The sequence below is a fragment of the Ambystoma mexicanum genome, chromosome 10 (genome assembly GCF_040938575.1).
Source record: "Ambystoma mexicanum isolate Mex_15411 chromosome 10, UKY_AmexF1_1, whole genome shotgun sequence".
NCBI lineage: Eukaryota > Metazoa > Chordata > Amphibia > Caudata > Ambystomatidae > Ambystoma > Ambystoma mexicanum.
The window spans coordinates 1444902700-1444918255 of record NC_090932.1 but is presented as its reverse complement, the minus strand read 5'-3'; the positions used below and the strand labels follow the sequence as shown (position 1 = coordinate 1444918255).

The 15556-nt window shown below is 43.9% G+C and overlaps 1 protein-coding gene across 1 annotated transcript in view; it reads right to left on the bottom strand.

Moving 5' to 3' along the window:
* Window positions 1–15556, bottom strand: part of NAA25 (N-alpha-acetyltransferase 25, NatB auxiliary subunit) — a 1586429-nt gene that overhangs the window by 564942 nt on the left and 1005931 nt on the right. The window contains exon 18 of the mRNA XM_069619501.1: window positions 14941–15184. Within this exon, the coding sequence (XP_069475602.1) occupies window positions 14941–15184 (244 nt within the window). The remainder of the gene's footprint in view (window positions 1–14940; window positions 15185–15556) is intronic.

Sequence of the window (15556 nt, the reverse complement as noted above, 5' to 3'; positions counted from 1 at the left end):
CCACCAGACCTCTCACGAGGTGCATTCCTCATGTGTTGTGTTTATTTTATAAGATAAGCTGGTGAAGCGATTTATTAATGAACGTAAATGTCATTTTCTGAATAACTGTAGTGTGCATGGCCTAGGGCAAATGAGACAGGAAAGGTATTCGTCATTGTCACAGGCTGCCCCAGCACATCAACACCGTACGGATGACCTCAAGCCGGCCTGCCAGGCCCAACCCAACCCACGAGGCTGACCAGTGACGTCGTCCCGCCAAGACCAACCCCGCGGCAGCAACACCTATAGTTAGTCGACACCACCCAATCCCAATTGACTTGTGCCCCCTATAGTGTTTAGGTGTTGATGACGTTTTTTGTATTAGAAATACGCCTGTCTTTGCTATTGTCAGGCAGAGCGCTCTCGTAGGTTGCAGAGTTCTTTGCATGCCTTATCCTTGGATAAACTCCCACTTACGCTCACCCGCACTCTGTCCTGGTCTTATTCCCACTACGGGAGAGTCCCTTATTGTCTCTCATTGCGGGGAGGATCGTGCTGAATTGGGGGCGCTTCCTTTCATAAGTCTCATTGGTCATGGACATAAGGGGTGGGAAGAACACGGGATAAATCATTAAGATCTTTTCACCTAGAACAGTGTAAGGGACACAAGAGGAGACCATCATGAAAAGCTCCAATGCCAGGTCCAAGACCCAACAGCCCTAGGAAGAAGTGCAGCCATGCAAGATTTCCTCCAATACAAATGAATGGGAAACCACAGTAAAAGGGGACATGCAGAAACCTTAAAGGCATGGTCTAGTAAAAATGTTTATTGTCCCTATGGGTCGGCCATGTTTTTTTAAGCCTAAGTGGCTCGATTTTAGAAAACTTTCCTATGGACCTTAACCGAGTTTTCGTCCATTAAACGCACGCGAAAACAAGCACCAGGGAGCCGCCATTTTCTGATAATCCTATCTTTTCCCCGATCGCCCTGGCTGACCTGCTTTTGCGGCACTAAATCAATTCCCCCGCACCTGAGCCTGTCATCAGCAGACTCGTACCGCCCATTTCCCAACGCCAAAGCACGTCTCGTGTCAACATTCGCTGCGCTTCAGCTAATGACGTGTTGCCATGGAAATGGGAGGACGTCTCTTTCTTCAATAAGTATAAACAGACCGTTTCACAACACACAGCAGCAGATTTTCGATTCCATTCCTCTCTCTGTGTTACTTTGAGTATTCTGTGACTCGTTTCAGTGCTCTGGTCAGCTACCTTCGCCGCTTGTAGCCCGTGTGAACAGATACCAGTACCACCGCTATAAATTATTTTAGTTTGTTTAACACACAATGGCTACAATAATGCCCTACATGTACGAGCCCGAGTATACCGAGGAGGAATTACTGGAAAGGGAAGCGCGCGAAAACGATGGGGATTCGGACGGCAGTTGGCAGGACGAATCAACAGATGAAGAGCCTGTGCCTAGTCGAATGGACGGCGTCTCCACCTGGTGCACATGCAATCGGTGCAAGCTAATGCCAACTGAGGACGAGAACTGCTGCTGCCAAGAAAACTCGGGATGCCTGGCCTACATTTCGGAAGGCGAGCCACAACCGTAATGCATCACCGAGCTGCCAGACTTCAGGGCAGCCTGCCTCACATGGGCCGTGTTGAGAATAAAGATGGTGCTTATGCACGAACTTCGCGCAACTGTTCATCCTCGTAATCCGAGTAACGAGTAAGTATACTCTGCTTGTCATGCCACTCCTATTTCATGTTCTTCTACTATATCCAAAATGACATTACATATCATTGTAACGCATGTAAGTCGTTCAATAGTGTGCATTGTCTAGATAGCATTTGTCCGTGCAGAATGCCATTAGTTACAAGAATTGTCATTGACAACAAACGTTTATTAAACTTATCTTGGTCATTTAAAAACAGTTTGTTTCATTCCTTTTCACAGGTGGTACAGGCTGGTGGCCTATCGTTCCTTTACATGGAGGCTCCACGGGAGGCTTGGACACCGCGTTCGAAGACTGACACCCGCCTGTGCCGTTCGTGCCATTAGAGAAACGTTCCCGAGTGACAGCGGTCAGTAGAGGGGATTTTCTCTCGCTGTGCAGCAACCTGACCTGTATAATCTTTAAAGTCTTGTATTTTTGTGTCATGAAAATAAGATACAAAATAAAACACCACATATATTTTAACGTTTGTTTCGATTTTTTAAATGAATCAAGTGTGTCTCCATTCAAGGATGGACGTCAGACATCTGTGCTCCGAATGGGTGAAGGTCTGGTCGCTGTGAAGCAGGGTGGTCACTATCTATCTAAGCTAACATAACATATTCTCGATAATGCATGCACTAAATAACACTTGTTCAAAGTCTTTCAGTAGGTTATGTCTCTATAAAAGTCACACATATATCTATACTAACAATTACCATTGGATTATACAGGACTTAGGGTCTTAACCACTATAATACACCGGTTGAAGTGTGGGTCTGTGCTCACAAGAATCTCCGGTATGTGGCATTTGTTATTGATAAGCAACGATATACTATCATTGATATAAAGGCGATATACTATATAATGATATATAGGCGGTTCGCGCCGGTGGATGCGCGCTGGCATGGGGGGCTGTCAGGGGCGCGAAAGGCCAAGGTGCCAAACTACATGTACACTTCAAAAGGTGCCCCACGCCAAGGGGCCATCGGTCACATGGCCTCCTCAGACCCCGTGTCTCCAGCCAGGTCTCCCCTTCAAGCAGGCCACCCCCCTAATACCACGACATACATACATCATTCATTCACAAACACACCCCAGTTTCTAATACTTTAAAAACCACTCGATATGTCTCATGAGAACATCTTTGTGCTTTGCAAGTCAACTCCTGAACTTGCTACCTGGGAACCACTGAGTTCTATGCTAATCTGCTCGTCGTCGTGCTATCCGTGAACTTCTGTGACCGCTTCGAGCATACCCATCAGTGCGCTACCTGTGGCCATCCACCTATTCTCCCGCAACATACTGCTCTGCTTGCTGAATCCAACTGTTTGTTGGTCAAGGTAAGGCCATGTATCCTGGTCATATTTCGCAGATTTTAAAATTTCTATTTGCGAGTAGAGTACACAATAGTGCTATGTTCATTGGTCTCATTGCTATTGACTTGAATTTCCATTGCTATGCTATCAATAGATCTATTTATTTTCATCTGTGTCAATTGTCATCGAATTGCATCCTTCGGGGGTCCAGTCTATGATGTAAGCATGTTTCCTTCTCGTGCAATACAGAACATCCAAGGGATGAGTCACATGTTCAGTTTTTAGTCACCTCATTTATACATTTCTGCAACGTATGCAAATACTAAGCTGCACATAATGAACTGGTATAGTTCCTGCGACCAAAACAAACCTTACATTGATCATTGTATGACTCATTTACTTTTGTATCAAATCTTTATTCTTGAAGATTGAAAAGTAAATATCAACATTATACAGATTTATCAACAATGCCTGCCTGTTCGATTAGCGGTTGCCCTTTGAAGACCCATGCGAAATCTGAAGGCACTACAATGCATGTATTCCCGAAAACTGTTGATCGAATAAGAGAAAGGGTCAGACATTGCGGAAATCCACTGGATGAGCTGGAAAGTAGAGTCCAACAAGTCTTACAGGACAAGAGGGGTGATCGATACTGCATCTGCAGCCGGCACTTTTCCTTGGATATGTACACAACATCTTGGGTAACAAAGAAGAATAAACGGCGAACGACACGGAAATTGCTCGAAAACGCTATTCCCACTCTATTCGTCCACATTCCGCCACCGGTGAGTCAAGTGTCCGGATTTAGCTTTAGGCCTTGCGGTAGTGTGTAGGTATCCGAACGGATTGATATTTTAGGTGTTCTATCCCTTGTAATAATTTCGATATTGATATGATTGTATAGTTTTTTGAATAATGACATTTACCAATATATTCTTTTTCGATTTCATAAACCACAAACGCAATGTATATATATGGGAACAGTGAACTGTGCTGTTTTGAGCATTTTACAAGTATTCTGTCGCCTTACATGGCTATTTTTAATATTGGCATTTCATTTTCAATCATTAATTTACCTTTACAACTTCTTGACTATCCCTTGAATCTGAAGCAAGAACATTCTGCATCCTTGACATGGTCGCAGTTATCAATCACTTCTAGCGCGTATCAGGTAATCTTACTAGGCTAATCCGCTACAGACCTGTTTTATGCATGTCAAGTAATATTTTTATTTTATCGTGTAATCATTTTACCGAATGTTTCGTTAGTGCTTTCCAATTGATATACACCTTAGTTATCGTCCACGTGTTTGTTTTCAGTTATAATTAGTGTTATCCATACTAATGCAAGTACTGTCTTTCAGGGAGATGCTGAAGCGTCCGCCACATCTACAACATTTCTAGATGTTCTTCAACAGCAGGAGGTATGGATACTGACCGCTCCATCGAGCGTCATCATCAGAGCTGGAATTCTTGTTGTTTGATTGTTCTACACGTTTCATTCGTGGTTAGCCGTTGATATGTACATGTGCTGTCGACCCCAGGTGTGTGTTATGTTTTCACTATTGTAATCCTCACTAATGCAAGTACTATGTTTCAGGCAGTTGATGGAGCGTCAACACCTGCACTTGATGCAGAGCCCGACATTCAAGTAATTCCAGGGGAAGTGGAAGCGGGACCATGCGTATACAAATCGGCGCAACAGCTTTCGGAAGTGCGCACTACATTTGCAACATCCATAGATATTCTTCAGCAGCACGAGGTATGGATAATGACAGCTCCATCATGCGTGATCATATAACGTGATTCCATTTGCTATACTTTCTTCCCTATTAACGCAAGTGCTGTGTTTCAGGGAGACGACGAAGCTTCCACTACAATCACAACATCCAATTTAGATGATGCAGATGTAAATAATTCGTTGAAAAGTCGATGAAATGTGATCATATTTAAATTTTCCTTGATTCTTTTGGACAATGCATCATTTGCGGTTATCTCTTTATATGTACCTGTGCGTTCGACCCCAAGTGTGTGTTATGTTTCCAATATTGAAAACCATACTAATGCAAGTACTGTGTTTCAGGGAGATGCGGATGCCTCCTCTCCAATACAACCAATCATGGCAGTCCATGCAGAGCCAGTATGGATACTGACAGTTCCATCGAAATAGATCATCACAGGTCGAATACTTGTCGTTTGATTGTTGCACAAAATGTTTAAATCTTGTTTGGCTATTGAGATGTACCCGTGTGTTCGTCTCACGTGTGTTTTATGCTAACAATATTTTGATACATAGTAATGAAAGTACTATGTTTCAGGGAGACGATGGAGCCTCATTCCGTGCGGTCTATGCGGATACAGAAAATATAGTCGTTGCAGCGCAAGAGGAAGGGAGGACATGCGGAAACGAATCAGAGCTACAGCGTGCAGATGTTGAAGGTCGAGTCAAAAAAGTTGCAAAGAAAAAAAAACAAAAAAAGGTTAGTTACAAACAGTTCATACAGTTCATAACTTTAAAAAAAATGTTTGTGCTGGGGACTATTTTATGTTTTTTTCCAGTTAATTCTACTACACTCAATCTTGTGTTTAAACTGAACATCCCTTTTCCAATCTCTCCTCCAGTTACCCGTGGGTGTCAGAAATATACACACACAGACAGTGAAGCGAATGAGAGATGTGGCTTGCCAGACCGTGTACACTATGGAGGAACTATTAATTGAGGCGAGGCGTGTTCAGGCTCGAGATGCTCATGTCCAGTGGCCAGAACATGAATTAACTGTGTTTGGAGACTAGAGCAAAGTTGCATTGGACCATAGCTACAGTGCGACCGCACCACCACAAGAAGATGTTATTGAATGTATTGAAGATAACTCTGAAGTAGTTGCAGATCAATTTACACAATCTACACCCACCAAAAATTTGCCACCAAAAAACCTGTCGACATTGTTGTGTTCTCCCATCAATGTTGAAGTAATAGATGTCGAAATAACAGAGAATGAACCAGCCGCAACATCCATAGATGCATCAGAACTTGATATCTTTCCAATGTGTTGAAATCTCCACGTCGTCAAAGGCCGAAACAACGTTGACGCAGGATGACAGTCTAATGAAAGAGAAAATACATTTTATTCGACAGTTGTTTGATGGAAATTATAAGTATGCTGAAATGTGTGCATTCCATTAGAGGGAAAGTATGTGGGAAGCCATTGATTAATGTGACTCGTCAAATAAAAGGCAGTAACGTCAAAATAAATGCCGCCTGTAGATTAAATCATAGGTTCTCATGGTTTGCACAACCGATGCTGGGGAAACTGCCAGCAGGCAATCTACTGTGTGCAGCTGCATCACTTTTAAGTGGCTCCAGTTTTAGAAAGTTAGAGGCTTTCTTTCAGTTTGTGGGACTCCATTTCATTTCTAAAGCGCTGTACTACATATACCAACGTGATTATCTGTTTCCGGCTATTAGTGATGCTTGGAAAATTGAACAATTGTCTCTAGCAAGTACATTCGAAGGCAAACGATTCAGGCTAGCCGGCGATGGACAGTGCGACAGCCCTGGATTTTCTGCCAAGTACTGCACCTACCATTTTCAGGACATGGATAGTAAGAAAATTGTGAGTTCGGTGGTCGTGCAGGTAACACAATGTACATCCTCAGTGGCCATGGAGAAACTAGGTTTTATAAAATCAGTGGAATATCTACAATCGAGGGGAATACACATCGACCTCATAGCCACGGATAGACACGTTTCAATTGCCAAGACAATGAGAGAGCAGTTCCCACATATTAAACATCAATTTGACGTATGGCATCTTGCTAAATCAATCAATCAATAAGAAAATCTCGGCTGCATGGAAAAAACAGGTTTTGAAAGTATTTTGCAGTGGTCACATTCTATCACCAACCATCTTTGGTGGAGCTCAAAAACGTGAGGGGTCAGTGGAAATACTACTTGAAAAATGGCGGTCACTGATGCACCACTGTACCAACGTTCACCGCTGGACAGCAAATGAACATTTCCACCAATGTGAACATGGCCCTTTGTCCCCAGAGGAGGCACGGAAGAAGAAGTGGTTGATTCCATCTTCACCGATACACAAAGCCATTGAGAAGATTGTTTGACAAAACTATCAAGAGATTTGAGAGGACTGACAGAATTCTGTCACACAGGAGATTTGGAGGTGTTCCACAATATGTGCCTAAAGTACAGTCCAAAGCGCTTGCATTTTAGCTTTTGGGGCATGAAACATCGCACTCTACTAGCGGTCTTGGCCCATAACAGCAATGTCGGACGTGAGCAACACTAAGGTGTTTTCAAAACGAAGTAAGCAATGGGTGATCAAACCAGTCTATGATGAAATGCAGTTCGACTTTGTGAAAGGCCTTATTGTTGCTGTGCTAGAGAAGCACAGATATGGAATTTTGGACGTTTCTGTGCAGAGCAGTGATCCATTGCCACCGAACATTGCGACTGTGCCATGCCCACCCGAAGCACAGCTGATTGTGAAGTACAAATCCCGGTTTAAATAATTGCAATACAATTGTCTTTTTGTAAATAAATGTTATTGTACAGTGTACCTGTTAACCTAACCCCTACCTTCACCATCATGGGTGGCGAACAAGCTGGGTGTCATCTTTGAATTCTCTCTATTCACCTCACATATGTGTATGTATATATTTTTCTCATGTCTCATCTCATGTAAATGTAAATGCTGCGCACTGTTAACGGAGGGGAGGCTTGCGTATTGCAAATAATAAAACAAACAAACAATAAATCTCACTTTTAACTCAACTCCTGTGGTACTTTATACTTTCCCTGACCTTCCGCCAAAAATTAAATGTCTCAATTTGGGCTGCAAAGCTCGCAGACAACGGGGACAAAATTGGGGAACTTAGAACGCGCCAGCCAAGCGGGCCGTGGCATTTGGGAGAGAAGCCAGTTCGCATTTGCACATTGAGGCGCACTACATAGACGGATTCTAAACTTCAAGTTCTCACAGATGCCTATGCTACGTGATGTTGCAAATAAAGAATGCGAAGGACAGCGCCCAGATGAGGCCCACAAGTTGCACTGGAAGTATATGGGTCTATTGTTTTTTGACCTTGAGACAGGGACCATGCCGAAAGAACTACATTTGAAGGGAGTGCGCAATAACGTAAGAGACGATAGGGCAGAAAATTCAGAAACTAGACAGAGTTTCATTTTAGGTGAGTATACGAAAAATCGTTGTCAAGAGCACGGTCCGTTTTACAGACTGCATTACGAAGAGACACAATGGAAATTTCAAATATAATGTAAGTAAATCTTTACACGCTTTTATACCGGAATGAAGATTTAATGAATGGATGCATGAATAAATGAATGAATGAAGAGTTAGGAAAAGCAAGTAAAACTGTTCGTAGTGGGCACATGGGCATGCAGGTCCACTGGTCTCACCGATCTCGGTCCTTGGCCCAGCCACTTTTCCCTGCACTACGGGACTGTCTCTGTATCCTTCAGCCCCTTCTCCCGACATTTACCTTGCACTTGCCACCAGCTGGCCCTATTTAATTTGTATTCAACTAACCATGTACAGCCCTTCCCCATGCGCGATCAGACAGACACCTGGCCTAGTAGGATCGTTGTCTTTCTGCCCTTGTTCCCCACCTGCCTCGTCACGCCTAGAAACACTTGAGTATAGGTGCGTTACAAATGCCATATCATGTATCATATCATTCCTCACGCATGTAGACTGTCGTTTATCATTGTGTGTTCGCCTCGATTTATCTCGTTACTTTTCGCATTGATTTTAGAGACGAACATACTCCATTGAACAGCAAGCAAATAGTTTCTGATCGGCCGTAATAAATAAAATGAGTAATATTAATGAAGTTCGGCTAGCGAGACAAATTATCATTTTTTTGTTTTCATAACAGGTATTTGATCCCTTTCTGCCACTGCCATCTGTTTGAGACACCGGCGGATGAATTCTTCAGCAAACACCTGCAGCTTCGTGTCAACAACTCGAGCACGATCGATCGCCAAGGGCCCACATGCCCTTACGCTGTACTAGTGGCTAGACGCAACATAACAACCTTTAGGCTGGACTAGTGCCTAGTTGATGGAACAGCCTTGTGGTTCACCGTGCTTCCAAAGTGATTCTTTTTACGAAAATGAACACCCTGTGTACCATAAAGGAACAGCGCGTGACTCAAGATGAAACGGAACAGTTATTGCGGATACAGATAAGAAAATAAATGGCTTCCGGAGTTCAAATTGCAATTGCTGAATATTCTCTAAACATTTAATGTCAAATAAATGTACTTTACCAAATGTACCGTGTTGCCGTTTCATTTTAAAGTACAGTTTCATATTCCGAATTGTGGCGCACTGTGTTGTGAGTTGATCTGTGTTGGTTTCCGGGTTCTGTGTGGAGTCGCGCAGAAGACGACTGGGCGCGTTTGCCTACGCAGCACAGTAATGTCACGGGGAGAGGTGGGGAATATGAATGTTTTGATAATGTCAGGTTCAGGGGAGGGAGAATTGATTTAGTGCCGCAAAAGCAGGTCAGCCAGGGCGATCGGGGAAAAGATAGGATTATCAGAAAATGGCGTCTCCCTGGTGCTTGTTTTGGCGTGCGTTTAATGGACGAAAACTCGGGTAAGGTCCATAGGAAAGTTTTCTAAAATCGAGCCACTTAGGCTTAAAAAAACATGGCCGACCCATAGGGACAATAACATTTTTTACTAGACCATGCCTTTAAACCTCAACACTAAGTGAAGTATCTACAGTTAAAGAACCCAGAGGTAAGTAATCACAGTCTACGTTCTTGAAAATACAGCTCAGGCAAGACTAAACAACCCGGTCAGAACAATTATTTTACAGATGTGGATGCAAACCCCCATCGACTTGAACCTTGGACCAATGACTAAGCGGCCAAAAAGAATAAGCAATCTTGCTCAAAGTAGCAGTCATGAGCCAGAATGGAAATGGACAGATTACTCAATGAGAATGGCAAAAAAAGTCTTAGGACAACTTGATTAAAGAGAGGCAGTCCACTAGCAGAAGACGGTAAAATGGCTCAAATACAGTGCCTGCACAGAAATACCAGTCCAGTCATTGAGGAAGAACAAGTTGATAGATAGCCCTGGCCAGACGGACAGCAGCAGAAAAATCTGACCCGAAGCTTAGAACCGACACACAAACCCAGACAGCATGGCTAAACGTGGTAAAAAAAAAAAAAGTCAAAAAAAAAATCAGTAGCAGTTTCTTGAAGCCAAAATCCTTTCAAAAGGTAACTAAACCTTTAGAGTCCAAATAGACTCTCAGGGACAAAAAAACAGGAGAACCCAAGGGAAGGATGGAGTCTCCCAGAGATCAGCCCACTCATGGGAAGGCCTAAACCAGCTCTCCACTCACACACAAGGCCACACACACACAGGTTTTGGTGGCTAACCAAACAGGTTGGCCCCAAAAATTATTAAAAACAGAAGATAGCCCACACAGTAAGTTAATTTGTATGCTTGGTGCCAAAGACTGATCTAAACCAAAGTGCAGAGCTGGGCTTCGAGTCAACCCATGTGTGCACAAAATCCATTTTACTTCTGCCTCGTGGTTTCCCTAAACAAAAGAAGGCTTAAAAATGTCTGAAAGCAGGACTTAAGGGCTCAACAATCTTAGTCCCAAGGAGGAAGTCAAAACGTTTTGGGGGCGGAGGGTGTGGAGGTCTCTAAAAAAGGGACTAATGAACCCCCCAAAATGGAATTCTGCTGTAACAAACTCTTGAGGACCTTCTGCTCCAAAAGATGTGCTGCTGCTAGTCCGATTACTGCTAGTCACGTACTGATAGGGCACCAGTGTATAATCAGTATTGTCAGCAAGCCAATGATTACAAAATGTTTTTGAAACCTGGAAACTATCCACAAGTCCTGGGATTTAGAAGCACAGGTTAGTCTGATATAAATAGCTGAACTGCTGCCTGGCTAGACAAGGTTCAACAGCTACGTGACCACTGCACTGTAACTCTTCATCTGATGACATTGTTATCCAATCCAGCTACTGTGGTGGTACCTAACAAGACTTATTTTGCATGTGGAGAAGTGCAGGGGCGGGTTTGACGTTTAGTTCTTTTCTGGGCAAACTAGAGAAAATCTTTGAGAAATGTGACCTTTGACGTTAACTTGACAGCTCCTAGTTGCTTTCTGTTAGGCAAGATTGTATGCAGTACCCTGTGGGAGACTGCACCAGCCGTGTCCTCTTGGCAATAGTTAACCCAACCTTTGCTATATGCTTGTACTGTACAAGTTGGTAGAGTGACTGAGCAGCCCACACCCTGAGGTGACTTAAATAACTAGGACACAAAAGGCAAAGGTTAGGGGATAGAACAAGGGTTAGCAAATATTCGTAAGCAGGTAAGTACTTTTGAACCCCCCCAATGCAATGTAGATTAACCCTTTCCCAGCTACACAAGTTATAGAATGTGTGATTTTTGGAGGGATAGTTAAACACAAAGTCAGAGGAGTCTTTCAGGGAGCCAGGGCAGCCAATGTCACTTGAGCAAAGTCTAGGGGAGCCGAAGCACTTCTAGGAGGCAAGTAAAAACTTTGCAGTTTCAGCTTCTCGCGAATGGCACCAACGCGGTTCTCTGATGCCTTATGGACTTTACTCGCATCTGGGGTCCAGCACTCTGTTGAGATGGCTCAGGCTTGGTCAGTCCTGCATCATGGGAGTCCAGAGGATCTTCCTGGCGCTCTGGGCTGACTTAAAGACGATGCTCTAGATTCTGGTGTTCCTCTCCCTGGCAATCGGTTCCTGCAGCAGCAATGGAAGTACAACCAGCTCTGAGAGGATTTCCAGATGAGTTCGTCTTGGGGGTCGATTGGTCCCACTAACCCAAGGGGAGAAGAAGTCCTTTGCAAGGCTTCTCTAGTCAAGGCGAATTCAGAGCTTCAGCACTGCACAAGGGCTTCACTGGGCAAAGTGTGGCTGCAGCAACTGCAGAATGGTTTAACTTCAAGGTTCTTCATTGACATGCTAAAGTAGGGAAGGGAAACAAGAAAAGTAACTAGGATGTACATGAAAAATTAAATCGTCACTCCCTTTTTCAAGCTGATTACCAATATTTGTCTTCTGGACAATAGTGCATTAGATGTCAAAAATACAATATATGAATAAGGAACAAATTACTTACCTGTAACTGTTGTTCGAGTGGATTGTGTCCTCCACCGTATTCCTCATCTTAGATGTAATCCATCCAGCTTTGCTGTGATTTATTCCATCCAGCTTTGCTGCTCTTCGGAAATTTTTTCGGCAGATGGCGCCGATGTCGTCGAGTCGATGGTCCCTCGAAGGCCTCCATCGAGGGTGACGTCATCGGGTGTATAAGTAGCACGCGTGGCGCCCGTTGGCCTCAGTTCCATTTTTTCAGCAGTTACGTTGCTTCGGACATTCGCCGCGTCTCGAGTTCTGTGAAATATATATATATATATATATATACACACACACACACACACACAAAAGAAGAAATATGTCCTAGTCATCCCGACCACAACCCCGAGATCGAGTTTCAAGAAATGCAAGTCGTGTGGCTCAAAAATGTCGATCACGGACCCGCACTGCGAGTGTTTGTGTTGCCTCGGAGAAGGCCACGACATGGAGGCCTGTTCGAAGTGTCAGGCGATGATGGGGAAGGCCTTGCGAGAAAGGAGAGGAAAGCTACAGGTAGGTCGGAAGGATCGACAAGTGTCTAGCGTCGAGTCGAGACCCCATGAGGAGAAATCTCCTAGACGCGAAAGGCATCGATCTAGATCCCGAAGCGATTCTCATCGCTCGTCATCTTCGTCAAATAAAATCGAAGAAAGGATGCCACAGGTCTCCCTCCACCTCGTCGTCAGACGAGTCTCTGAAAAAAATGAAATGCCCCACGAAACATTAGTCTTCCGAAGAATGGGAAGCATTTAGGGTCAAAATGATGGGTGTTTGAGAAGGCGAAGCCTCGGTCCATGCCTTCTTCGGAAGCCAGCCGGGAGCGCCATCGCTCCGACACTTGCGCGCCCTCGAGCACGGGTGATCGTAAAAGGAAGGATAGGGAACCTTCCAGGACGCCGAGCGATAAACGCTCGAGTCGACCGCTCGAGGTCACCGACGCTGTCCGAGACCTGTCACACCTCGAAGGGAAAATAGTCGAAGACTGCCTCGACGCCCTCGAAGCAGACCCTGTCGACAACCACTATGTCGTCGACGCCTTTATCGACGTCGAAACCCTCTGCGCCAAAGGCTCCAACCAAGCCAGTCCATGAGTTGGCAAACTGTCCATGAGTTGCAGCAAGCTTCTCTTCCAGGTTCTTCTTCGGAATCCTTTGTCTTTATCGACGTCGAAACCCTCTGCGCCAAAGGCTCCAACCAAGCCAGTCCATGAGTTGGCAAACTGTCCATGAGTTGCAGCAAGCTTCTCTTCCAGGTTCTTCTTCGGAATCCTTTGTCCAGAGGTCGACTCTGCATTCAAAACAAAAGACCTCGCCTTTTATGCTGGTTTCTCCCACCTGTCAATCACACAGCAGGGTGGCTGTCCTCGAAGGACAGCCAGTCGAACAATCACCGTTGGGTGCATTCCTGTAACCAAGGAGACTAAGCACAGGGCGTTTCGGGCACCTCCCTTTCTTCCTGCCCTGCCAAACACGCCAGAGCGAAAGACAGGCTTCACCAGTGAATCCCGCCAAAGACAAAACGAGGAAAGGCACCAAACCTCGTTTGGCATGCAGGGTACATCTCAATAAGGAACTTTCCAACAAGAAATGGCGAAAAAAGGAGACTGGGGCCATTTTGACAAAATGGGCACCCATGGGAGCTTTACTGCAGCTGTAATTGCAGCCCGCGGTAGAAACACTCAATGGTAGAAAAAAGTAAACCACTGCCACCAGCCATTAATTGTAGAAAGGGTAACAAAAATGTTACTTGAGAAACTAGACAAAAGGGATATGAAGTAATACATCCAGCACCCTATTGTAAAATGGTGTGTGCTGGGTCTAGAAAGTTACAAATTGGAAGTAAAGTCAATTTCACTTCGCTGCTCTTGGAAACAGTAGTTATCAAAGAGAAGGTATTTAAACCTCAGCAGAAATCCAAAGGATTTCTCAATGACACCGCAATGAAAGTGCTTTGTGTCACAATGTAAAAAGATGATGCCTTTGGAGTTTCAGATTCCAAACCCAAAAGAGAAACAGAGTTGAAATTGCAGAAAAAAAAATGAGAGCAGGAAAAAAGTCTCTCTCACCAAGATAAAAATTAAAAGACCTAAAGTCCAGGAAGAAGAGCTGGGGGTCTCTAAGGCAGAAGGGAATTAGCACATTTCTGAGAATTCTCCTCAACACTTACACAAAACTAGAGCTGTCCTATTGTGTTTAAAACGCTGCATTGATACCCAAGGGAGAGGTTAATAACCATTAGAATAAATACAACTTTGGGGACTACCTACACTTCAATTCTTTGGTTGGCTGTCAATTCTCCTGGTGACCCCAATCGAGTAGGGTCACTACTAAAGACAGTCAACTCATTTTTGAATGATACTCTGGTAATACTGCATTTCCTTTTATTTGCACTGCAAACGTGAAATTCAGAGTAATATAGTGTTTGGACATCCCCTATTGTACATCATTGTGTGTTCTGAATCTTTACCTACTCTGATGGCGACACGAAAGTGTAGTTCTACTTCTCCACCATTTTTACCACTAGGATTGTCAACTGGACATATGGGTAACCCTGTTGGCCTACTCTGGCAGTAACACCGTTCATACCTAAAATAAATAGAGAGGAATCTCCCCAACACTGGTAATGCCCAGATTACTGGGAAGGTAAAACTGGGAGCGTCAAGGAAAGTTAATATGAACAACATTTCATAACTAGAGCGTCTCTGCAAATACACTGAATATTATCCGGTAACCACTTACCTTAATATGTCTTTCTGTAAATCTCTTGCCCAAGACAACTGCATCGCCCAGCTGATGAAGCAGTGAACGGATTATATCAATTTTAGATGAAACACCGTTCTCTGTGGTCTTCTCTGAATTCTTTGGCTCAACTGTATGGATCAGAGATGCAAAGCCACTAACCAACCTCAAGGTCAATGACCTGATTTTCAACCATATAGTTTCTTCCTCCAGTGAAAGTTGCCTGTGCTCTTCAGAAATGTCCCTGAAACACAAAATACAGCTACTCACTAGTTGTACTGGTCATAGTATATTAAAAATCACTTCTTCCAAAGTGATGCATGTTAGTCAAGATTGTATGCAGTAACCCTGTGGCAGACTACACCAGCCTTGTCCTCTTGGAAATAGGTAACCCAACCTTTGGTATAGGCCTGTAGTACACACGTTGGCAGAGTGACTGAGCAGCCAGGCTCATCTCAAGAGGGGTCAATGTGAGCTGCAGAGGTGTAACAGATTCACAGTGACAGGTATTCAAATAACACATAGACAAGGTTTCTTATTAACATAATTATTAATTTAACAGTCAGGTTTAAAATCAGTCTTCTTTAGAAAGGGCAATAGGCAACAAAAAAATACA